At 41.0% G+C, this 24,621-nt stretch overlaps 1 protein-coding gene across 4 annotated transcripts in view; it reads left to right on the forward strand.

Annotated features, from left to right (window-relative positions):
- The window catches only part of NPL (N-acetylneuraminate pyruvate lyase), a 37,783-nt gene extending 24,658 nt beyond the window's left edge, over window positions 1-13,125 (forward strand). For 3 of the 4 annotated variants that reach the window (XM_019427511.1, XM_019427495.2, XM_019427503.2), the window contains 7 exons: window positions 930-1,005; window positions 2,557-2,649; window positions 3,354-3,502; window positions 3,622-3,668; window positions 6,233-6,317; window positions 9,443-9,482; window positions 12,533-13,125. In XM_019427511.1, coding sequence (XP_019283056.1) covers window positions 930-1,005; window positions 2,557-2,649; window positions 3,354-3,502; window positions 3,622-3,668; window positions 6,233-6,317; window positions 9,443-9,482; window positions 12,533-12,717 — 675 coding nt within the window. In that variant the 3' untranslated portion in view covers window positions 12,718-13,125. The remainder of the gene's footprint in view (window positions 1-929; window positions 1,006-2,556; window positions 2,650-3,353; window positions 3,503-3,621; window positions 3,669-6,232; window positions 6,318-9,442; window positions 9,483-12,532) is intronic. The other variant, XM_019427520.2, reaches the window with a different exon arrangement.
- Window positions 13,126-24,621: the final 11,496 nt, after the last annotated feature.

Below are 24,621 nucleotides of genomic sequence, written 5' to 3' on the forward strand. Positions count from 1 at the left end.
GGTTACGTGAATGAGGTGGCTTTTAGAATGCAACTTAATCGAGGGGCGCCTGGGTGGCTCTGTGGGTTAAGCGTCCAACTTGGGCTCAGGTCATGATCTCATGCTCTGTGAGTTCGACCCCACATCAGGCTCTGTGCTGACAGCTCAGAGCCTGGAGCCTGCTTCAGATTCTGTGTCTCCCTCTCTCTCTGCCTCTCTCTCTCTCTCTCTCTCTCTCTCTCTCAAAAATAAGTAAACATTTAAAAAATTAAAAAGAATGCAACTAAGGATGAGGGCTGGTTGCCAGGAGAACCAACCACATGATTAGAGGGTTGGAACTTTCAGTCCTACTCGACCTCCACCCCTGGAGAGGGAGGAAGAACTGGAGGTTGAATCAGTCACCAGAGGTCAGTGATTTAATGAATGGTGCCTCTACGGGGAAGCCTCTATTAAAACCCAAAAAGGCAGGTTTCAGAGAGCTTCCATGTTGGTGAACGTGTGGCAATCTGGGGAGAGTGGTGCCCTGGTGCTGGGAGAAGATGTGGAAACCATAAGCCCTGTCTCTGTCCCTGATGCTATACATCTCTTCCACCTGGCTGTTCCTGAGTAATATACTCTTAGAATAAACCGGTGATCTAGTGAATACATAGTTTCTCTGAGTTCTGTGAGCTGCTCTAGCAGATTAATCAACCCAAGGAGGGAATCATTGGAACCCCCAGCCTGTAGCCAGTGAGCCAGAAACACAGGTGACAACCTGGGCTTCTGACTGGCATCTAAAGTTGGAGGAGGTGGAGTAGTCTTATAGGACTGAGTAGATAGCATCAGAGTTGAGTAGAATTGTGGGACACACAGCTGGTATCAGAGAATTGCTTGCTGATGTGGGGAAACCCCCACACCCACATATCAGAATTGTGCCTAGACCCACAATGGTCTTATTTCTTCTTTTAAAGGCCCGACATGCAGCAGAAATAGGAGCCGATGGCATCGCTGTCATTGCGCCTTTCTTTCTCAAGCCATGGAACAAAGGTAAGTAGACGGTCCAAACACATGGTGCCTCACACGGGCCGCTTCTTTTTGCCTTCATTCAAAATGGTTACACTGAACTCGTGAAAGTAAAGTTTTATGGACTGACAGTGTGCAGTTGCAGTAGTACACAGCAGTGGTCCAGGATATTTGGCCTCCCTGGATCCATGTGAGAAAATACTCCTTTGAGAAGGGCTTCAACTCCTTTGCCAAACAATCTGATTGGGTCATCATCCACCAAGCCCCGGGTCAGCCTATAGGTGCCTGTTTGAGTCAGGTGTTCACTCCTAGTCCTGCCGGTTTTGCAGTGTCAGAGTAACATGGCAAAACATGGGACCGGTTTTCTCAAAACAGAGGAATATAAGTGATGGGCATCTTGAGAATACACGTTCTATTCAAGATTGAATGAGTAATGAATTTGAGGGAGATTTCACAGAAACATCCATTGTCTCCCAAAATAACAAGTTAATTGCTTTCTCCTTCTCTGCTTTCTCTATGGAAACTACTTGTGGTTTCCAAGTATACTGAGTCTTTTTAATCCTCCTGATTAACAAACAAAGAAATGCAAATTTTGAAAAGATTGAAAACAGACAATCCATGATTGAATGCATGATTAATAAATACACAGCTAGGGAAGCCTGGGTGGCTCAGTCGGTTAAGCATCCGACTTAGGCTCAGGTCATGATCTCGCAGTTGGTGAGTTGGAGCCCCCACTTGGGCTCTGTGCTGACAGCTCAGAGCCTGGAGCCTGCTTCAGATTCTGTCTCCCTCTCTCTGCCCCTCCCCTGCTTGTGCTCTATCTCTCTCTCTCTCTCTCTCAAAAATAAATAAATGTTAAAAAAAAATTTTCTTTAAATCTCTCTCCCACTAGCCAAAGTGCAAGCAAGTCTGCTAGATTTATTTATCATCTGTAGTAATGTTGCAGTTGAAGCTCACAGTGGATGATGTAGGAAATCGCAATTTCTCAGTAAAGTAGAGTGAGTTCTCTTCTGCCATATCTGGATTTCTCCCCAAACAGGGAAAGAACCAGCCTCTGGTTGAATTATTGTGAGATATGCCTCTATTCTTATAACTTCCCTCTTTAAGCAAATGTTGTTTACCTCTTTGTTGTAGAATTTTCTCAGTTAAAACTTGATGATTCTGATCCTAATGCAGATTCCTTGTTGTTCCCTGACCACGTTTAACCCTTGTGGGAAAAGAGCATAAAAGTCTTCTTGATGGGCTTCTGGCTTTTATGAGAGTATTTCATGATCTTCTCTTAATATCTGGGAGGGTTTGCACCAGTTTTTTAATAGTATTTTAGTATGGTACGAAAGTGATCATCTTATTTTGGCCTTTCTCCAGAAAGGAAAATAAAACTTTGAATGGAACAAGCTGCAATGACATTGCCGTAACAATCTCAGGGATGGTAAGAGTGATCAAGAATTTTCAGCTGCTGAGAGGGATGGTTGCATTTCATTAGATGGTTCTTTTTTTTTGTTTTTTTTTTTTAGCAGGGAAAGCCAGTGTTTTATATGCTTGTTCACACCACGGCTTTTCCTGCTCTTCTTTCAGATGTCTTGATTAATTTCCTAAAGGAGGTGGCTGCTGCGGCCCCAGCATTGCCATTTTATTACTATCACATCCCTGCCTTGACAGGGGTAAAGAGTAAGTGTGGCTTCTTTCAATGTTTCTGTCCCTCCATCCCATATCTTACCGTTTCACTAAGAAAACTCCACCCCACATCATCAAAGCACGATATTGTTGACCAGACAGTTCCAGTTGATCCACAATAAGTCAGTGTTATCCATCGTTGACCCTTCCTTATAATGGAAGTTTTTAAGTGTGAAAGACGAGCTGACACGTAGGCACTTCTAGCAGATATGTTGTGTCTATCACACACACCCCTGCTTCTTATATGAGAAGACACAAGCCTGTAAGACCCTCAAGGAGAAAGACTGTGTCTACCATGTCCTCTACCGTATTCTCAGTGCGGTAGGTACTGAGGTACCCTGAGCCCTCCTCACTTCTCTTCTGGCTTTTCTTTTGTCGTTACTATGCTTCTCCAACAAGGAGATCATTACAATTAGATGACATTTCTTAGGGGCTTATTTTTTAGATTTCATTCCTTTCTACTTCCTTAAAAGAAAAAAGTACAAGTTGCGTCTTGGAAACATGCACGTGTTGTCTTCAAAGAACAGAAGGTTTGGGGCTGTAATTTGACAAGTGTACAGGAACTACTAGGTGAGGGTGTGTGACGTCCAGCTGAGAACAGGTTCTGGCACTCTGTGCCGATGCAGGGGGACCTACAAGACGCGGTTTGGCATCTTCTGGAGTGTGCAGATTAGTGAGGCATTGACTGTTTTGAGCAGTTCGTGCTGAGGAATTGCTGGATGGGATTCAGGAGAAGATCCCCACCTTCCAAGGGCTGAAGTTCAGTGACACAGATCTCTTAGACTTCGGGCAATGTGTTGATCAGAATCGCGAGCGGCAGTTTGCTTTCCTTTTTGGGGTGGATGAGGTAAGTCGCTCACTTGTCAGGCTAGTTGCCCTCTGGAACCATTTATAAAGCTATAGAGCAGCAGCCTCTTGCTTTCTCTTGTTCATAAAAGCGAATACTCTGTGTCTGTTTTTGACTAGCAACTACTGAGTGCTCTGGTGATGGGAGCGACGGGAGCGGTGGGCAGGTAAGCATGACGCATTATAAATGTCAAGTCCCCCAGGGAGAGGTAGTCACCACCTAATTCGTTATACTTCTTGCACAAACACCGTTTTTAATACAAATTGCCTTTCTTTCCCCCAGTCTTTCAGTACAAAGGAATTAAGTAGGGCATAGCAGTTTGTTAGCAACCCAATCATTGTCCCTACAAGCCTCTGCTGCAATCAGAGGTGAGGCACCAGAACCAAGAGCATGCGCAGAACCCATCAGAAATCATTTACTTACTAGTAACAGAAACCCATTCAAAGGAGCTAATGTAGACAAAGATAAGGTATAAACTACTGGAAAATTACATAAAACTCAAGAGGAGGAAGTGCAGCCAGGCCTCAGAGAAGATGAGAACCCAGAACTGCAAATCTCTCAGCAGCCACAGCAGAGCACTCTCCTGTCTGTGGCCCTCTGGAGACTCTCGCCCCTGTGTCTCTCTGCGCACCCCTCTATTTCCCCTCTGGCTCTCCACGTGGGCTTGCTGTGCGTCAGCGTGTGCACATGGCCAATCGTGGCTGCCCAAGCATGGCACCTCAGGGTGTCACCAGATCGCACCTCCTGTTCAGTTTGCCTGAAGTCCAGTCACCTGCAGCCAAGAAAGTAGAATTATGTGGCCTGATGCCTACTTAGACAGGCTAGGGAAGGCAGGAAATTCGATTAGCATGTCCACTGCACATGGTAACCTAATTTATTAGAAAAGTGCCTACAAGGGATTGATTGAAATAATTTGTATTCACTGAAAGGACATTTCCTCCCTATAGGAAAAGTGTAGGGAGAAGCAAAGTAATATTGATAACATGTCTTGGTGAGTGCGGCTTTGATGAAGAATAATTAAGTTGGGAGCTCCTGGGTGGCTCAGTCGTTTAAGCATCCGACTCTTGATTTCAGCTCAGGTCATGATCTCATGGTTTTATGAGTTTGAGCCCCATGACAGGCTCTGTGCTGACAGTGCAGATCCTGCTTAGGATTCTCTGTCTCCCTCTCTCTCTGCCCCTACCCCACTTGCTATGTCTGTCTGTCTGTCTCTCTCTCAAATAAATAAATAAATAACTTACTTAAAAATTTATTTAAAAGAAAAGAATAATTAAGTTGGATAATTTAATGGCTTATTCACCAAGTCAGGATGGCCGGAAATATCCATTGTCACTACAGGGACATTTCTGCCAAGGAGACCTGAATGCCTGGATATGCTGGCTGTGAAATTCTTACTTTTTTTCCCCTGTAAATTCTTACTTTTTTGACTTTTGTTTTTTTGGCCCCCATTTGGCATTTTTAATTCTGTCAACATAATCTGGAGGCAAAGTACATTTGGTTAGACTTTATTTCTTCTTCACTGTAATCACATTCTCTCTAACCAAATATGCCTACGACCCCTGGGATTTGAATTTTAGTATTCTGAAACTCCTCTGACGTTCACATACATATCGTGACCTAGAAGTGTTCCACATCTATAAGTGACTTATCTCAGCTATTATGTTTTATTTTTCCTTACTTTATGACCAGAAGGTAATGTGGAACTTCACATTCTTGGAATCCCTTGCTGCTCATTCCAGGGTCTACATATATGAAGTACCAACAACATTCTGTTCTTCATATACCAAGATAAATATATTTTTCTGATACTGACTTAACTCTATGAGAAGTCGCTCGACACTGGGGAAGCATCCTTGTTAAGAATTTCTGTAAACATCTACCTTGCCAATTTCTCTAAGAATTCAGTGATTAGTCTAAGATATTTGTCTTTATTGGTAGCTAGAGACTTTTTTTTTTCCAGCCTACACTCTATCAGATCAAAGGACTTATTCTCACTTTTATGTTTGCTGAATTGTAATAGATGGTGGTGTGAGGTTGTGAAAGCCTTTGCCACAACTCTGTAGCCTTCTTTAAGCTGGAGTTTTTTCACAGTGAAACAGAAGCCAGGCTTACCCTGCAGGGCTTTGAGAGGATTAGACATGATTTATGTCATGCACCTGGAACACAATAGACAGTAAATGATCTGTTTTATTATTATCTTTATTAAAATTATTATTAGAAACTAGCTTCTAGATAATACATGAATTAAGCGTATATATTACAGGTAGCGTATAAACTGGGCAGAGAATTTAGACAATCTGCTGGGATTTGCCCCATTCACCCAGTTCTTCAGCATAAGACTTCAAGGCCTCAGCTCAGATGCTATATTTTATCCACAGCTCTTGGCTAGCATTGTGCCTGCACATGTGCCCTGAGGCAGGTGTTGGCCTCATTTACTCCCTACCAAATACACTAACTCCATCTCTTGCTTTTTTCCCTTTTCTTCTAACTTTATCATTTTCCATTTTTCTTCCTTTTCTTTATCCCCTTTGGTGTTCTGTGCCTCCTCTTGGCACTGCTTAGTGTTGCTACAAAACTCAGAACTGAAGACACCTGATCTCTAATAGATTAGGGCCAAAAAATACACTTCTGGAAGGCCTGGTATATTTTTCCCTTTTAAGCATCAAAGGGATTGGAAGAATCTCTCCCGCTGAGTTATTGATCTTACAGTGTATACTGTTTTCTTTCTAGTACCTATAACTACCTGGGAAAAAAGACAAACCAGATGTTGGAGGCTTTTGAACGAAAGGACTTCTCTTCAGCCCTGAACCATCAGGTTAACTTGATTTTCCCTTCACATAAATCACAGCCACTTTTCTTTCCACTGGATAATTCTTATTCTTTCTCATCAGCACTCCTACCTTACCTGCCCTTGTTAAATTGCCCAGCTGCCTCTCTCTTCATTTTCCTTCTGCTTCTTACCTGTTCTTGTTTAAAACCAAACCTGTCCCCATTGTCTGTGTTCCCTGCAAGCTAATCAGGACCGGCCCTGTACGGGAATGATCTCTCTCTGTTCCTCCTACAAACGATCTTTTACTCTATGTTCAAAGTATTTTTGTGAGTATGAAATAACAGTGATAGATTTCTGGGAAAAATGTGACCAAATGCTGTCCCCTTGAGGACCTGACACCCAAGTCTCCAGAGTTTATGAAGAAGCTGTGAAGCTGGTAACCCCAAATGGGAAGACTTGAGCTGAAGTCAGAGCCAGTCAGTCACCTTCACTTGCAGTGTGCTGAGAACTGGTGGAAGCATCCACCAGGCAGAAACAAGAGGCTAGTGAGTGATCTAAAAGGAGACACTGGCTTTGAACTAGGAAGAGAAAAGCAGCAGGAGACGATGCTTTACAGGGAGGACCTGGGGGGGATAGTGGCCACTGTTAATGCTACATGGAGGACAGGCCAGCTGTCCAGAGAATGAAGAGACTCCTGAAGGGCAGAACCAGTCTCGCAGCTGGGTAATATGTGTACTCGACATAAGTGGAATGGGATGGAAAGAAAGAGCGTAGGCACAAGAGAAGGACTTGGCCTCCGAAATAGTAAATAATCAAAGTGACTGAGTAGAGTATAATAATCAAAGTGACGGAGTAGAGTATCCCAAGAAAATAAGCTGAATGAAAGGCATAGGCAAGATCAGAGCAGGTGCTCAGTCCCAATAAGATTCAGATAAGGAATCTTTTTTAACAAGACAGGCTGCCTTTAGGGAAATTAGAGATTATAGAGCAGAAGTGCAGAACATCCTGGAGGTTAGAGGGAGAGGGGGTGACCTGAGCTCCAAGTCAGAGAGAATGTGAGGTAGCAGTTGCCAGGAATGATTAATTCCCCACGTTTTAGACCTGAACATTGAGCGATCCTAAATCTACTTCCTATTTCAAGTTTAAATAGCTGATTTAATAGTTGCCTTTGTTCAGCCTCAGATCACGTGAAGCTGAGAACAAGAACAGGGTAGGGACTTAGGAAGCTTTGCCAACTAAACCAAACATTGACAAGACTTTGGTTTAAATTAAGATAAGTCTGTCTGAATTGTGCAGACTTTGCCTTTTTTTTTTTTTTTTTTTGCACCGATGGTTATTTTCTTTTTCCTTAGTTTCCCAGTGAAAGTTATTTCTGAAAATTCCAATCTGTTCTAAGCTGAATGACAGGGAAACCATATGATGGAGTAGACAGTAAAACAGCTGTGATAGGAGCCCTTCCATTTAGTGGTTTCTTTCATTGACTGGTCCGGTTTCCATCTCTTTCTTTTCCCCCATTAGTCCCACTCAAAATAGTATTGGTAAGGAATTTAGTTTACCACATTCTCTGTTTTATCCTTATAGAAGGCTAGTGTGAGTGGGTCTCTATTTACTCATTTATTTATATGCCAAGGGCTGGGCCAAGTGCATAACTTCATTAATACTGGTCTCTGCTCTAAGGGAATATACAATCAAGTGAAGAAGCAAAAAGTTAGGGCAGAATTTATTCATTCTAATGGACTTAAATGCCATCTGTTATATTTACATAAGTGAAATGACACACGTACAGAGATGTTCCGTACAACCTTGTTTATAATACCAAAAGATGGAAACAACCCAAATATCCACCCATAAGGAAATGGTTAAATGCATTGTGTTTGAGTTACGCAATGGAATTCTATGCAGCCCTTAAAAGGGTGAAATCGTTTTCTATGTACAGGCCTGGAAATATTCCATGATATATTAAATGTAAAAAAGCAGCAGGGTATAGAGTCATGAATGTGATGTGCTACAGTTTGTGTGAGAGGGAGAAAAGAACATAAATACATACGTGTTTGTAAGGTTCTGGGTGTTAGAATTTCATTCTGCACAGAATTTTCTGTTACTAGACTGTATACAGTTGATGAAAACAACGTAAGAGTAAAATGTTACTGAAAAGGCATCTCTTCATGAGACGGATGGAGTCTTTTTCTTATGAATTAGTTCACAAATTCTTGGATGAATATTACTAATGCTAGCATGAGTTTAATTTCAGCATCGATATTATTTCTAGTTTTGGTTTTTAGAGAAATGAGTGCTGCGAAACCCTGTAGGAATGGAAGAAATTTTGTTACAGCAAAGTCACTCAATTCTTTGAACAGTTTTTGAGTCATGTTAAAAATCACAGAATGCTTTAGTGATTTTCAGCTAACAGCCTGGGTAGCAACATTGAAAATAATGTTGAAAGCAAGAAGTTGAAAGCCCTATGGTTTTTTTAGAGGACTCGTTACCCATTAATTAGAGGAGTCGCTTTGTCACTTTGTCAGTGCCCATACCAGTATTTTGATCTGCTCCTTTATTTGGTTCCCAGAGGTGTCCCAAGGCAGTGATATGGGAGGTATGTCTTTATTTTTTTCAAAAGTGGGAGAAAAAGGACTATGAAAAGGAAATACAAAAGGACAACCTGTAGCTGTATTACATGCGAATTCTTCCCCTCATCAGTTTTAGAAAATAGCATTTATGGATGTTGAGGATCTAGAAATTATTTATCCCCATAAATCTTAGCCTTGGCTAAGTGTCCCTTAGGTATCTTGGAAAGAAAGTGCCCCAGAGGTTAGTGTACCCCTGTTTGAGAACAGCCACAATAGCTGATAGTTTAGCTATGCAAGCTAGATGAATAAAGGGTGCCTGCCCCCATCTTAGCTCTAGCCTACAATTCTATCTTTGGCGCTTCTTTTCTGCAAGAGCCCTTTTAATAAAGCTTATGTATGTGAAAAGATCCTACCTTCTCCTGGGTGGATCTCAACCCCAACCTCACTTGGCTGTTTTTTTCCACTCTGACAGGGCTTCAGACAACTAGGGTGTGTGGGCTTTTTAGTTTGGGGTTTCTGTCCTTTGACTTCCAAAATTTCTAAATTGTTATCACAGCTTAGTAATACTGACTATAGATTTGTGTTTTTCTTTTTCCTTTCCAGTTTTGCATTCAGAGATTTATCAACTTTGTGCTCAAACTTGGTAAGTTTTCTGCTTTGCCTGCTATGAGTGTAAAGGAAATGGAACACCATCACTGTGAGGGTTCAACAAGGACACCTTAAAAAAAATTTTTTTTGATGTTTATTTTTGAGAGAGAGAGAGCAGGGGAGGGGCAGAGAGAAAGGGAGAGAGGATCTGAAGCAGGCTCTGTGCTGTTGGTGCAAAACCCAATGTAGGGCTCGAACCCACCAAATGTTGGATCGTGACCTATGCTGAAGTCGGACATTCAGTCAGCTGAGCCACCCAGGCTCCCCCAACAAGGACACTTCTTCCTGTTCCGTTGCAAGCAGAGTTTTATTTCCAATACTAGCTTTAAGGCCAACCCTATAAAATGGTGAAGTAAACCTATTTGGAGGGTCTTTGGCACCCTTCCACAAATCTCAACCCTCCATTTTATCACTTTGTTTGCCTCCCCCGCCTCTGCACACCATTTTTTTTATCCTTTTCTCCCACCATCCTGCCCTTGCTCATTAAAATTCTACCACACAGATTTCAGCCCGAGGGCTTGGTGGGGGAAGTCAGTCTGAACACAGACCTTACTAAATTGTGAATGACTGGCAGCTCTCCCAAGAGTATTTGCAATGTAAAGAGAGTTTATTAACATAAGTAAGCTCAGATGATGGAGGTTTGGATAATAGGACAGAGTAGAATTTGAGGGAAATACAGTAAATTTGCATAGAGAAACCTCCTCACAATCTCCTAAATCTTACCCCGTGACAAATGCCACCATTTAGTCCACCTCTTGAGGAGGTTGGCCTTTTCTGAGAACTTGGGTCGAGTCCAGGAAAGGTTTTAGGTTTGTTCTTGGCAGACCTCCCACCTCCCTTTCAGAGCCTTTTGTCTTCTGGCAACTCCTCCCGAGCTCCAAGCACCTATCATATGGAGCACCTCATTCCTGCAAGGTCCTCCACTAGCTCTCTTAATCCTTTGAAGACGCTGTTTCCCATTCGCTCTTCCACTTCCATGATTGTTGTCCTATTTATGTGCCACAAGTACTATATTATTCCCTTGTCCTACCTAAGCCATACTTTTCACAAAATTGTGGGTTTGGTGTGGTAGGTGTGTATGTTCCTAAGGTACATTTAAATAAATATTAAACTATTAAAACTAGAGCTAAAAGTGTGCTTGTGTACATATAAGATCGTCTAGCAGTGACACTGCAACATTTCTGCCACATAGAGCTCTAACATACTAGCTGATACTCTTGCCAGAATATTTGCATTTTTTTTAAGTTTATTTATTTCATAAGAGAGAGAGAGAGAGAGAGAGAGAAGGGGAAAGAGAGAATCCCAAGCAGGCTCCATGCCGTTAGCAGAGAGCCCGTTGTGGGGCTTGAACTCACAAACTGTGAGATCCTGACCTGAACTGAAATCGAGTCAAACACTTGATGGACTGGGCCACCCAGGTGCCCCCAGAATATTTGCGTTTTGAATGTGGACTCTTGAAGATAATTTTTATGATTTAAGAGAACACATCTTTAAAGAAATCGTTTCAGACTTCCTTGGCAGGTTGGAGCTTTCGTGATTTAGTCAAGGAGAGACTATCTTAATAAATTTGTAGTCTACAGGGCACCTGGGTGACTCGGTTGAGCATCCGCTTCAGCTCAGGTCATGATCTCGTGGTTTCTGAGTTCAAGCCCCACATCGGGCTTGCTGCTGCTATATGTGCAGAGCCTGCTTCAGATTCTGTCCCCCTCTCTCTGCTCCTCCCCCACTTGCACTCTCAAAAAATAAATGCTTAAAATAAATAAATAAACTTGTAGTCTTACTATGAGGGTAGCTCCCTATTCCACCATTTGTAATAAGCCTGGGAGGGCCATTTTGCATTCATCAAACTATACTGTATCTTTGGTCATGTTAATATTTTCCTTCCCAATGTTCAATTAGTTAACTTAGCAAAAGAAAGTTACGTTTCATACCCTAGATCTAAAAACGATAGCTGATTAAAACAAATATCTGGCTGTGCTGTATTGTTTCCTTAGATCCGCCTTCAAAATCCCTAATTCTATGTTTAGCTCTGTTTTCTACTATTTCATTTCACTGAATGTAAATTTTTCATTTCTAGTATTTCTTTTTGTTTTTTCCCCCAGATATTTCTGTATCATCAATTCTCAGGATGTGAGATTTGTCAGTTAAGCATCTGCTAGATCTTGAGTGACTTCTTTTTCTCATGTGTTTTGTAAATTTTAATTCTGAATTTGTCTTCAGAGACTTGTTTTCTTGTGCTCTAGTTTATAAGGTGTCCTAACAAGTGGTTTTACATTTGCCTCTGTTGGAGCTTTCACCAATTCTAACCAGTTTTTAGGTTAATTTCTTAATCCAGTTCTTACACCAAGTACCTAATGCAAATGTGGACCCAGTGTTCATATATGGCAGAAGCTTAGGGTTTCTTTCATATGATCTTCTTCCATCCACAACCCTGGTGGAAATGAAGCTTCCTTGCCTCTCTATGCCCAGGCTGGCAGGCTGGCTCCCAGTTTCACACAGGGAGTTTAATTCAACCCCCTCTATGCACAGACCCAAGGCTTCCTCTTGGATTCCTGACCAGCTTTATAACACCAGCTCTAAAACAGCAGCATCTTAAATAGTGCGTTTCTCAGGGACTTCTTAGATTTACTTGAACTAAATTCTGTCTTAGCGATGAAGTCCTATCATTCGATCCATGGCAGTATATCCCTGAATCAGATTATCCTCCTGGACCAGTTGGCTTCAGCAACTCCTCACCACACTGACTTCTCTCTTCCCGATACCTTTGGTCCCTCCTTGTTTCTGAGGTTGACTTTGAGTCTTCCTTTGTTTTGTTTTACTGTTTGTCAAGTTGTTTAAAATATTCCATCTTTTCTATGTGTTTGAGACAGGAAGAGGAATTTCCTGTGTCTGCTCAGTCTGCCATAGTGACCGGAAATGTTCCCCTCTTTTATTCCCACCTTATCCTGTCATAGAAGTCACTGTAAGAATGTGATCTCGCTTTGAGATGTTTGTGGCAAAGTGGACAGTCCCAGTCACATTTCATCATTTGTTTTTCTTGTCTAGGTTTTGGAGTGTCGCAGACGAAAGCCATCATGACTCTGGTTTCTGGGATTCCAATGGGCCCACCCCGGCCTCCGCTGCAGAGAGCTTCCAGAGAGTTTATTGATGAAGCCAAAGCTAGGCTGGAGAGCCTGGATTTCCTTTCTTCCACTGATTTAAAGGATAGAAACTTGGAATCCTGTAGCTAAGGCCTTTCTATCAAATCAGAGTGTGTACCTTGAATACTGCATTCATTTCTCAAGGGCCTTTTAAATGAACTTGAACTAAACACTTTTCTAACAAATGAAATCTCACCTCAATCGACAAGTATTTAAGTACATTCTATGATCCTAAAATGTTTAATTTTTGTGAAGGGGCAAAAACCCTAAATGGGGTCATGAACCCTAAGTCATTCAATATTTCACAACATTTTTGTGGAGAAATTTCTGCTTATATGGATGAAACGGAATCAAGAGGAAAATTATAAGTGATTCATTCCACTTGCCTTTAGGAGCTCCCATTATCTTGATTTCTGATTCTTAATCCTATTTTAAAATTTTCTAATTTTAAACCCGTATAATGTACTTTCATTTTAATAAATATTCATTTGGAATCTAGGACAGCTCTGAGCTACTGCATTTAGGCGGGTACACTTTACAACATGACTCAACTTTACACAACTATTAACACACCAGCTCACTTTGCTGCTCAGTCTAACTCTAGACTATCTGCTTTCAGATTAACTGTGATGTCACAGTTTTCCCCCCAAACATTGGGTTATGTGGAAACTTGCTTGACCACTAAAGGGCCCATGAGAGTGCTTTTCACAGAACCAAGAAAAGGCCCTCCCCAAAGATGACTCAGGTCTCCACTTCTTGCTATGCAGAGAACTTGTCACAGCTCAAAATCTCAAAGAACCAAAGGTCTCTCCCCTGGGCACCACACACTTCCCCTTTCCCCATTGAGAAGAAAGTGTCTCCCCAACAGGTCCCTGAATTACTGGAAGTGAAGGCCAATGTCCCTTCTACAGTTAGCCCAGGGGCCCCTGTTATTTCTAGGTCATACTTTCAAGCACATTTCTTCAGTGAAGGAAGATTTGAGGAGGACCCAAAGATTTTATTTCAGTCTAGCTTTCCTTACACACCTTCTTTACTCTTTCCTTTCTACGTACTATATCCCTGGCTGTTTAATCTCTTTTCCAGCAAACCCTTGTGAGCGCTTCCTAGTAACAAAATATACTGCCAGTCAACCCTTGATGATTTTATTTATTTAAAAAAAAAATTTTTTTTTTTTAATATTTATTTACTTTTGAAACAGAGAGAGAGAGAGAGAGAGAGAGCATGAACAGGGGAGGGTCAGAGAAAAAGGGAGACAACAGAATCTGAAACAGGCTCCAGGCTTTGAGCTGTCAGCCCAGAGCCTGACACGGGGCTCGAACCCACGGACCGCGAGATCATGACCTGAGCCATAGTCGGACGCTTAACCAACTGAGCCACCCAGGCACCCCAACCCTTAATGATTTTAAACCTGACTATCCAGTCTGTCACTTATCTAAGATTTTGTTTTTGTTTCTTCTGTAATGAGTCTACTCATTGGCAAAGGGCAAGTACTTGAAATTCATGTCAGGTATACTTTTTATTTATTTATTTTTTAATGTTTATCTTAGCATGAGTTGGGGAGGGGCAGAGAGAGGGAGACAGAGGATCTGAAGTGGGCCCTGCGCTGACAGCAGGGAGCCTGATGCAGGCTCTAAATCATGAATGGTGAGATCATGACCTGAGCCAAAGTAGGACACTCAACCGACTGAGGCACTCAGGTGTTATTGTTTTTGCTGTGTCTGGCATCTATCAGGCTCTGTCGTCATTGTCTCCAACTCTATTGCTTGGTTAGGTAGTGACCATGCACAGTCTCACTCAGCAGCACACCTCTCAGGGTCTACTGCATTAAGTTTGAATTTAATGTTAGATCAAATCCTCCCTGGCTTTTGAGCCATGGGTTACTGTGGCAACACATTTAAAACTAAACTTAGAAGAATAAAATACTGTGACTTACTATTTTGTAAACAAAACCAAGCCTATGGGCAAAATGTACATCCTTACTGGGATATTCTGGGCTGGTACATTTTGTCCCTAAGAGGTGACACATCACTTTTTGTGCTCTGGGACATACTGATCACTGCAGCTTACCCTGGATTCCTTATTTATATACCTCTTGCCATTCTTGCTCTAGGTGGGGTCTCGTCTTTCCAACCACACATAGGTGCCGTGAACACAAGGTAATTTTCAGATGCTTGTTTGTTTGTTTTTTTTTTCAAAGAGAAAAACAAGTTTTAAATATGGTATATGCCAAGTCCTGAATCTCGTATGCTTATTTATCTATTCTTTATAGTTACTTTTGAGGTAGGTTAATGATGTTTCATCGAATTTCTAAGATGCTCTTCATTGTAAGATATCATTTGATATACCTCTGAGGAAGAAAAAAACGCTGATAAAGTAGGACATGCCATCCCATTCTAGAGGTATCAAAATGCTTTTCAAAGTGTATTTTAGAACTGATACAACAGAGCATCATCCCTTTTTTAAAATGAGGTAGCTATGGCAAAGAGAAGTTTAATATCTTGAGGTCACACATGGTCTGTGGCAGAGCCAGAACAGGAATCTTAACTGGGTGGAAACCAGACTATATTCCACACCAAGAGTCTTAAACACGTATGTCTACTTTTAACAATACCTCTTAGCTAGTGTTATCCCTAAGATTCAAGCCCAAGGGCCTACTGATATAGTGGAGAGTTGGGTTCAACATAGTATGAAATGACAGACGGTATGGCATGGTTGTATGAAAGGCAGGGTCACCTCATGGTGAGGAGTATGTGCTCAGGTCCAGGCTGTGTGGGTTCAAGTCCCGGCTCCACCACTCTCTGTGTATGACCTACAACATTTCATTTAGTTTCTCAGTCTTTCAGTTATCGATAACATGAGAATTATAATATGTATTACCTGTCTCCTGGTTATTATGAGGATTACGCCAAATAATACATATAAAGTTCTTAATGAATATTGAATAGTGTCTGGCACAGCATTCACACAGTGAAGTACTAATTTTTGTAGCTATCCAAAGCATTCATATATACTGTTTATACAACAGAGAAATATTACATTACTGCTAAACCTTTTAATGAATAGCTGGCAAAATAAAGTTGAAAATGAGACTAAACCCAAGGCAAGAACTGCAACAGAAATCTGCATTTATTATTAATGAAGCCCAGATTATAGTGCCACTCTCAGGTTTTTTCCTGGGTTGGGAAGTTTTTACTGTGTTTCCATCCAACCATAGAGGGTAGGAAATGAAAGGTATCTGTGGGCTTTTCCACAATGAGATACCACCTCACACCTGTCAGAATGGCTAACATTAACAGCTCAGGCAACAACAGGTGTTGGCAAGGATGCAGAGAAGGGATCTCTTTTGCACTGCTGGTGAGAATGAAAACTGATGCAGCCACTCTGGAAAACAGTATGGAGGTTCCTCAAAAAACTAAAAATAGAACTACCCTACAACCCAGCAATTGCACTACTAGGTATTTATCCAAGGGATACAAGTGTGCTGTTTTGAAGGGTCACATGCACCCCGATGTTTATAGCAGCACTATCCACAATAGCCAAAGTATGGAAAGAGCCCAAATGTCCATCGATGGGTGAATGGATAAAGAAGATGTGGTATATATATACAATGGAGTATTACTCAGCAATCAAAAAGAATGAAATCTTGCCATTTGCAACTGCATGGATGGAACTAGAGGGTATTATGCTAAGTGAAATTAGAGAAAGACAAATATCATATGACTTCACTCACATGAGGACTTTAAGACACAGAACAGATGAACATAGGGAAGGGAAGCAAAAATAATATAAAAACAGGGAGGGGGACAAAATAGAAGAGACTCATAAATATGGAGAACAAATTGAGGGTTGCTGGAGTGGTTGTGGGAGGGAGGATGGGCTAAATGGGTAAGGGGCATTAAGGAATCTCCTCCTGAAATCACTATATGCTAAGTTGGATGTAAATTTAAAAAATTAATTTAAAAAATATATCTGGGGGTGCCTGGGTGGCCCCGTCAGTTAAGCGTCTGACTTCAGCTCAGGTCATGATCTTGCGGTTCGTGAGTTCGAGCTCCGCATCGGGTTCTGTGCTGACAGCTCAGAGCCTGGAGCTGCTTTGGACTCTGTGTGTCTCTCTCTCTCTCTGCCCCTCCCTGTTCATGCTCTGCCTCTCTTCCTCAAAAGTAAATATTAAAACATTTAAAAATTTTTTTAAAAATCGTGCAAAAAATATGTCTGTGGGTTTTTGAATGAGCTGTGTGTGACTATTTGGAACAGGGACTAACAATTAGAGAATGCCTTGTGCTAAGTGATTTGAGAACAAGCAGGTCAAAGAAGCATGGGTAAGAAAAGGGAAAACAATGAGTCATCATTATTGAAAAATGTGTGTATAGGATAGGGAGGTATGTGACATGACTTTGTATTAAAAATGTCACTCTTGAGACAATATGATGAGTAGATTGGAAGACAGAGACCAGGAACAGGTAAACCATTTGTTGGCCTATTGCAACTGGCACCCAATGGTGAAGCCCTAAACTAAGGAAGTGGCAGAAAGGAATGAAAGAATAGAATCTGAATATAGAAGATATTTGTATTTGTTATATATTCTTTGTAACAAATCACCCCAAAACTTAGCAGCTCAAAACTGCAAACATTAATTAACTCACATAGTTTTTGAGGGTTGAGAATCCAGGAGCAGTTTAACTGGGTGGTTCTGCCTCAAGTTTCTTTTACAACCTTGTAAATAGCAGTCAAGCTATTGACCAGAGCTTCACTCATGTCAAGGTTCAACTGGAGCTGGAGAATCTGATTCTAGGTTCACTTAAAAAGTAGTGGGCAGGCCTCAGTTCCTTCCTGGCTGTTGACCAGAGGCTTCAGCTTACTTCCTCTGGAAAGAGAGAGAAAGAATGGGCCAAGAGCCCAAAAGAGAAATAATGGTCTTTTAAAGAAATCTCAGAAGTGACCTACCATCCCTTTCTGTATGCTATTAGTCATACAGAAGACCAATTCTGGTACAATGTAGGATGGAACTAACAGGGTATGAATTCCAGGAGGCAAGGACCATTGTTGGCCATCTTGGAAGGTTGTCTACCACAATAGTGAAGGAATCAGAATTGACACCCAAGAATCAGAGCCTGTGGGACATGATATAGAGAGGTCCACCAAGCATGTATATATGTTAATCTGAAGCTCAAAAGAAGGTTTGGTTAGGAGATAGAGGTTGAGGAAATATCAACATAGAGATGGTAGTTGAAACGATGAGAAGAATAAGATTATCCAAACAGAGTATACATAGAGGGCTAAGAAGAGAACCTAGGCATGACTGGCATTTGGAGTGCCTATAGAGGAGGTGGCATAGGAGTCTGAGATGGAATGATCAGAGATATGGGAGCACAGCTGTGCTCAAAGGAACTCCAAATCCTCAAATATGACGGGTGGTAATGTTCAGAACATTTGCTTGGAGAAGAACATAGAGTTCAAAGGAAAATAGTTAGCAAGGTAACAGCCTCAAAGGACCAGAGCCTCCCAACCACCACCGAAGGCCTCTTTGAAGTGTAGGTAGTCCTGGAAGCTCAGCAGTTGGGTACTGCACGAGGTACCACTCTCAACCACCCCATCACAGGCTGAGCCCCAGGCTTAAGGTAGCTCAGAAGCAGCACAACTCACCATCAGGCTTCACAGGCTGCAGGGAAGAAGACTGGAGCTGGAAGACCAGCAGCCACCCAACTCCTGACTCAAGGGAAGGAAAGACTCAACCCAAAACAGCTGAAGGACCTGCCCAGACCAGGGCCACTGGTAAGTGGACAAGTGGTCAGCAACTGGCTCTGGCAGAGCATGGGGTTGGGGGGAAAAGGCCCAGATTTGTCACATTTGCCAATTTCTGTGGTCTAAATATTCCCACCATGGTGATATCAAATTACAACATGACATCAACTGGCTTGCAGACTTCTTGGAGATGGAACAATTGGCTCTCGGGAGCATGACTCTAATACTTTATATATTACTGTTTTAAGTTTTTTACTACTATATTTACATATGCATTATTAATTTTATAAATTATATGTGACCAGTTAAATATAATTCAAAAAATTATATAAGTAAGTTATTTTTTATATAAAACATTAGCCAACCAATCATACCCTAGAACCCAAATGACTCTCCCTAGAGAACATGACTCTCCCATAGGATTCATCTGGACCAATATGTATGACCACACTGTTCTGTTCAATAGCAGATACCCATGGTCTCATACCGCAAGCCTGGGGTTCGATTCCCGATGAAGCACAACTCCTGGGCACTCAAACAGTGCTACTTGCCACATTCCAGGAAGTAGGCCCATCGACAAACCATTCTCAGGAATCAGAGCCTATCTCCTAATTCCTTCCTGCAAGTTTCTTCCATGCATTCCCGCCTGTCGTAGACTCTGGGTCTGGAGTTCCTTCTTGTCCAGCAAGAAAGCGGGACGTAGGATTAAAAATGTGAGAGAGGCTGATGTCCGGGGAAGACAAGAGCCCCAATTAAGGGTCCTTGCTCCGTTTTTATTAGGATCAGAAGGCTTACAAACGTGGTGTTGGACGTGCACAAAGAGACAATGAAACTGTGAACATTAACTCATGGGCATGAGGGAATGGGGGTTTTGAAAATAAGTGGTGTTAGGGGTTTGGTTTAATACAAAACAAAATCCTAGCGCCCTTCGGGGAAGATTGTTTACAGTTGTTTACAGCAGACATGAGGCTGTTTACCCAGACTGTTCTAGGGGACAAGAAAGAGCATGCTACCTCAAGGTCAACAAGGCATCTTTCTTTTGCTAATTAGCTCAGCTTTGGGCAACTTCGCCCTGCAGAGGTCTATAGCTCTATTTACCTGTTTACCTAATTTGGTCCTTCCTTCCTGCGAAAGCAGCTTTCTGCTATAGAACCAAGTTGGGGGGGGGGGGGGTGCTTCCACCCTGAATACCTAATCTTGTTTACCTCATATTTGAATGTTTTCATCCTGAGATTCCCTATTTCTATGCATTTGTCCTATACAGGGACCTTTGCCCCACTTTACCTATTCTTGATTTACCTAATCTTGTTTACCCAAACTTTGGTGTGTACATCCTATGGCTTTCTAATTCTTTATGCCATGTTAACCCATCAGTGCAGGCTCAGGAAATTCCTAAGCTTATTCCCCACACCTGCCCACGCCCTTGTTAGCCTTCCAATAGGAAAACCATCATTTGCTCTCTGATTATGGACCATTGACCAGCCACTTAAAACTCTTCAAGCTTAGCATCATAAAATTTGTTTACTCTTCCTAAGAGCAAATAGGACCACAGTCTTTTTAATGTTCTACCAAGAATGTGACCACAGAAATGTGAGATAATAACCAAATGTTGAGTTAAGCCACTAAGTTTATACTAATGTGTTACGTAGCAATAGAAAACTAAACTTTAAGACAGTTTTGTGGAAATGGTACATTCGATATATATTCTTTTTTCCTTTAGCCTCTGAATTTCTTCTTTAAAAAAGTTGTCTAAGGTCTTTTATGTTCTTTTAAATCATGATCAGAAGACTCAACTATTTCTAAGCCCTCATTATTGATGATAGTTGGATTAAAGGCTACAGGGCTGGGGCCACATTTAAATATTAAATATTGCTTTGATGGAATTCTAATACTGCAAGCAGTTCAAAGGGCTGTGGTTTCCCCTGTTGCAAACTAAAATTAAAACTAAACACAGAGAAGCCAAAGACTTAATCAGGAATGTCCATAGCAACTCTATTCACATTAGCCAAAACTAGAAATTACTCAAATGCCCATCGTCAGGAGAGTGGATAAACAAATTGTGGAATGTTAATAGAACAGAGTACAAACAGTAATAAAAAGTACTGCTAGATCTAACAACATGGATGAATCTCAAAAGTATTATGTTGAGTGAAATAAGCCAGATCCAGAACGGAACATGATGCCACTTTTATGAAGTTGAAGAACAAGTAACATTATTGTCATAAAAGTGAGAATGATAGTTACCACTGAGAAAGGACACAAGATAACTGTCTGGATGATAGAAATGGTCAGTATCTGGATTTGGGTGGTAGTTCTATTGGTGTACACATAGGTTAAAAAAAAAAAAGAAAGGCTGTCCATTTAAGGGTTTATAATCTTTACATATGTAAATACCTCAATTAAAAGATAGGGACCACAATTAACTGAATTAATTATGCATGAAAATTTGGGGGGAGTTCTTTCAGTGTAGTCTGTATATAATTGAAAGCATGGTGATCTGGGGGCGCCCGGGTGGCTCAGTCGGTTGAGCCTCCGACTTCAGCTCAGGTCACGATCTCACGGTCTGTGAGTTCGAGCCCCGCGTCGGGCTCTGGGCTGATGGCTCAGAGCCTGGAGCCTGCTTCCGATTCTGTGTCTCCCTCTCTCTCTGCCCCTCCCCCGTTCATGCTCTGTCTCTCTCTGTCTCAAAAATAAATAAACGTTAAAAAAAAAAAATTAAAAAAAAAAAAGAAAGAAAGAAAGCATGGTGATCTGTACACCCCCTTGAGAGAGTTCAGAAAAGACCATGCTTGTGGCCCACAGGAGAATCACAGACTTTTCTTACAGGGGATTGACTAAAAATGGATCAGAAGGAATGAAATAAAATGCAAAAATTATGGCCACTAGGTCTGCTTCCAAGGGAGGAATTAGGATCATGTGAGGAAATAAAGCCATTTATTCCCCCAACATCCTCTCCTTCAAAATATCCAGTTATCTGTACCACAGACCTTACCTACTAAGAGCTTAGGCCTTTACCATAATTTGCCTTGGCCTGTGGTAGAGTTTCTCCTCTGAGATGTCTTGTCTTAAACCCATAATCTTTGGACCTTCTCGGCTAGGAAGATATGGGTTCAAGGCACTTTGAGAATAGAGACACTGTACTGTTTTAAACGTTATCCCACCCTACATGACTTGTTACCTCTTTTCCTCCTTACAGGGAGATATAAGAGTCTGTAATGCTCTTCTCCTCATTCTTACATGACTGTCTTCTTGTCTGCCATTCAGACGTTAGCTTAAATACTACCTTCTTGGAAATGATATTTTTAACCATCCAAGTTTAAAATAGCCACCCAAATTCTATCTCAGCATTATATTTAATTCTCTGCATAACATTTGTTACCAGTGAATATTTTATTTGCATTCATGTTAATTGTCTGTCTGCTAAAATGCAAGCTTCCTTGAAGCTGTGGCTTTATGTCTTCATTGGTGTTAGGGATGTTTCACTTCAGACATTGCATTTTCTCCATGCTATCTCTCTTCTACTTTTGAAACTTTAATTATGTGTACAATAGAACTTTTCACCACGTTCCACTCATCTTTTAGGTTCTTTCATGTATTTATCGTTTGTTTTTCTCTGCAAGGTCAATGTGGATATCTTCTATTGATCTATTTCCAATTGATGAATTCTCTTTCCTGCTATGTACAATCTATTACCTCATTGAGTTCTGAATTTCGGTGATTTCTATTTTCACTTCTAAAATTTCTATTTGATACTTCTCACTTACTCCAGCTCTCTGTAAATCATCTTCAATGTTTTCATCTATTTTTCCTTTTTTAAAAAGTTTATTTATTTATTCATTCATTTATTTATTTATTTATTTACAGACAGAGACAGCATGAGCAGGGGAGGGGCAGAGAGAGAGGGAGAAGAGAGAGAATCCCTGGCAGGCTCTGCATTGTCTGCACAGAGCCCAACGTGGGGCTCAAACTCACAAAACTGTGAGATCATGACTTGAGCCAACACCTAGAGTCCACGCTTAACCGACTGAGCCACTCAGGCTCATCTATTTTCTTGAGCATATTAATCACAATTTTTATAAAGTCTCTGATGATTTCAGTGTCTGGATCATTTATGGGAGTGTTTCTCATTTTTTCTCTTTTTTAAAAGTTTAAAAAAAATTTTTAAGTCTATTCACTCATCCATTCTGAGAGAAACAGAGAGTGAGTAGGAGAGGAGCAGAGAGAGAGGGCAGAGAGAATCCCAAGCCCCATGTGGGGCTCAAACTCATGAACCGTGAGATCATGACCTGAGCTGAAACCAAGAGTTGGATGCTTAACCGACTGAACCACCCAGGCACCCCATCTTATTTTTTTCCTCTTGATTTTCAGTCATTTGGCCTGTCTCCTGGCTTGCCTGGAGACTTTTTTTTCTTTATTGAATTTGGGAGATTCTATAAAAAATTTTACAAGTTACAGGTCATTCTGCCAGAAGAGGAGGACAGAGCACTTTGGTCCAATGAGAAAGTACGATGATTCAAGGCTGGTTCTCATTCCCCTGAGTTTGTCCTTCCTTCTAGAATGTACTTCTGCAGGGGGTATCAGATGAAACCCTGGCCTCTCTTCCTTGGTCCAGGTTTTGTCTCTCTAGTATCATTAGGCTCCAGAAAGCTCTACCTAGTTTTTCAGCCTCATAGCCTCTGTTTTCTATTTGGCTTCTTGATCTCTTGCCCTAGGCAGGTTAGTTAGGAATCAGCAAATGCATCAAAGTGCAAAGTGATTCAAAAGCTCTGCTCTTCCCTCTTCCCCAGGATTTTAACTCCTCAGATATTAGCTGCCTTACTTCTAATGCTTCAAACAGCAGTCTTGTTTGGATTTTTTTTTTTTTTTTCCCTTCAGATTTTGGAGTTGTTATTGGCAGGAGAGTCGGTCTGATAAAACTACTGTATCATACTACACAGAAGTCATCTCTAAATGCAAGCTCTATGAGAAAAGGATGTCATCTGTCTTATTTATGGCCATTTCCTCCAGAACAGTGCCTAGTAAAAAAAAATTTTTTTAAGCCCTCCATAAACATTTATTTTAATTAGTATAAGTAAGAATTAGACCCTATATCTGTCCTTGACATCTGTATCATTTACAGTCTTGCATATCTATCCAAGGGATTCTAGAAGGGTAGATGTTTTCCTTTGAAAATAATTCCTCACCCACATTCCCTCCCAATACAATAGACATCCATTCTACTGTGTTTAATGCGTAACTTTTAAAAACATTTTTTTGCAAAACATCTAGTATCATTTTTTTTGAAGTTTTTAAATTTATTTTGAGGGTGGAGGAGGGCAGAAAGAGGGAGAGACAGAATCCCAAGCAGGCTCTGTGCTGTCAGCCCAACACAGGGTTTGAATCCACCAGCTGTGAGACCATGACTTGAGCTGAGATCAAGAGACAGATGCTCAACTGACTGAGCCACCCAGGTGCCCCTAGTGTCATTTTAAATTGACATAGATAACTTATTTTGTTCCTTTTTTTTTTTTTTCCACTAACCCTACACCCTTAAGTTCTGTGTATATCCAATTCATTTCTTCTGACCATTGCATTAGATTCCATGGTTAACATCCACTGGATTTTACCTGTCTAGGGAAGAACATCAAATTGCCTCTAACTCCCTGCCAACGTGAATAATGCTGTAATAAACATATCTTAAATGTTCTCTTTTGGACTTATGTAAAACTTTCATATATATCTATATATCTATAAATCTATACATATATAGATATATATAATCTATGTAAAACTTATGTAAAAACTTATATAGATATATATATCTTATCATATGTGTGTGTATATACATGTATACATACATATACACATATATATGTGTATACACACACACACACACACACACACACACACATGAGCAGACTTGTTTGATTTTACCCATACAGATTGTTTGAGTAAGTAGTACCTGATTTCTCCCCAGGATGGCTGTATCAGTCTGCTTTTTTACAAGCTGGGCATGGTGAACCTTATATCCCAACATCATCACCAACATTTGACAGTATTCACTTTTCTAATGTTTGCTGATCTAATGGGCATGTGGTAATATCTGATTATTGTTTTAATTGCATTTCTCCTGGTACTAACACTTTTGAGCATCTTGAATATGCTTAGTGACCTTTTGGTTTTCCTTTTCCGACATTGCTTCTTGTCCCCTGCCCATTTTTCTGTCAGGATTGCTACATTTTTCTTGTTGGTTTGAAGGAGTTTCCTGAATAG

Source organism: Panthera pardus, unplaced genomic scaffold, assembly GCF_024362965.1.
Source record: "Panthera pardus isolate Hobbes unplaced genomic scaffold, ASM2436296v1 HiC_scaffold_21, whole genome shotgun sequence".
NCBI classification, from domain to species: domain Eukaryota; kingdom Metazoa; phylum Chordata; class Mammalia; order Carnivora; family Felidae; genus Panthera; species Panthera pardus.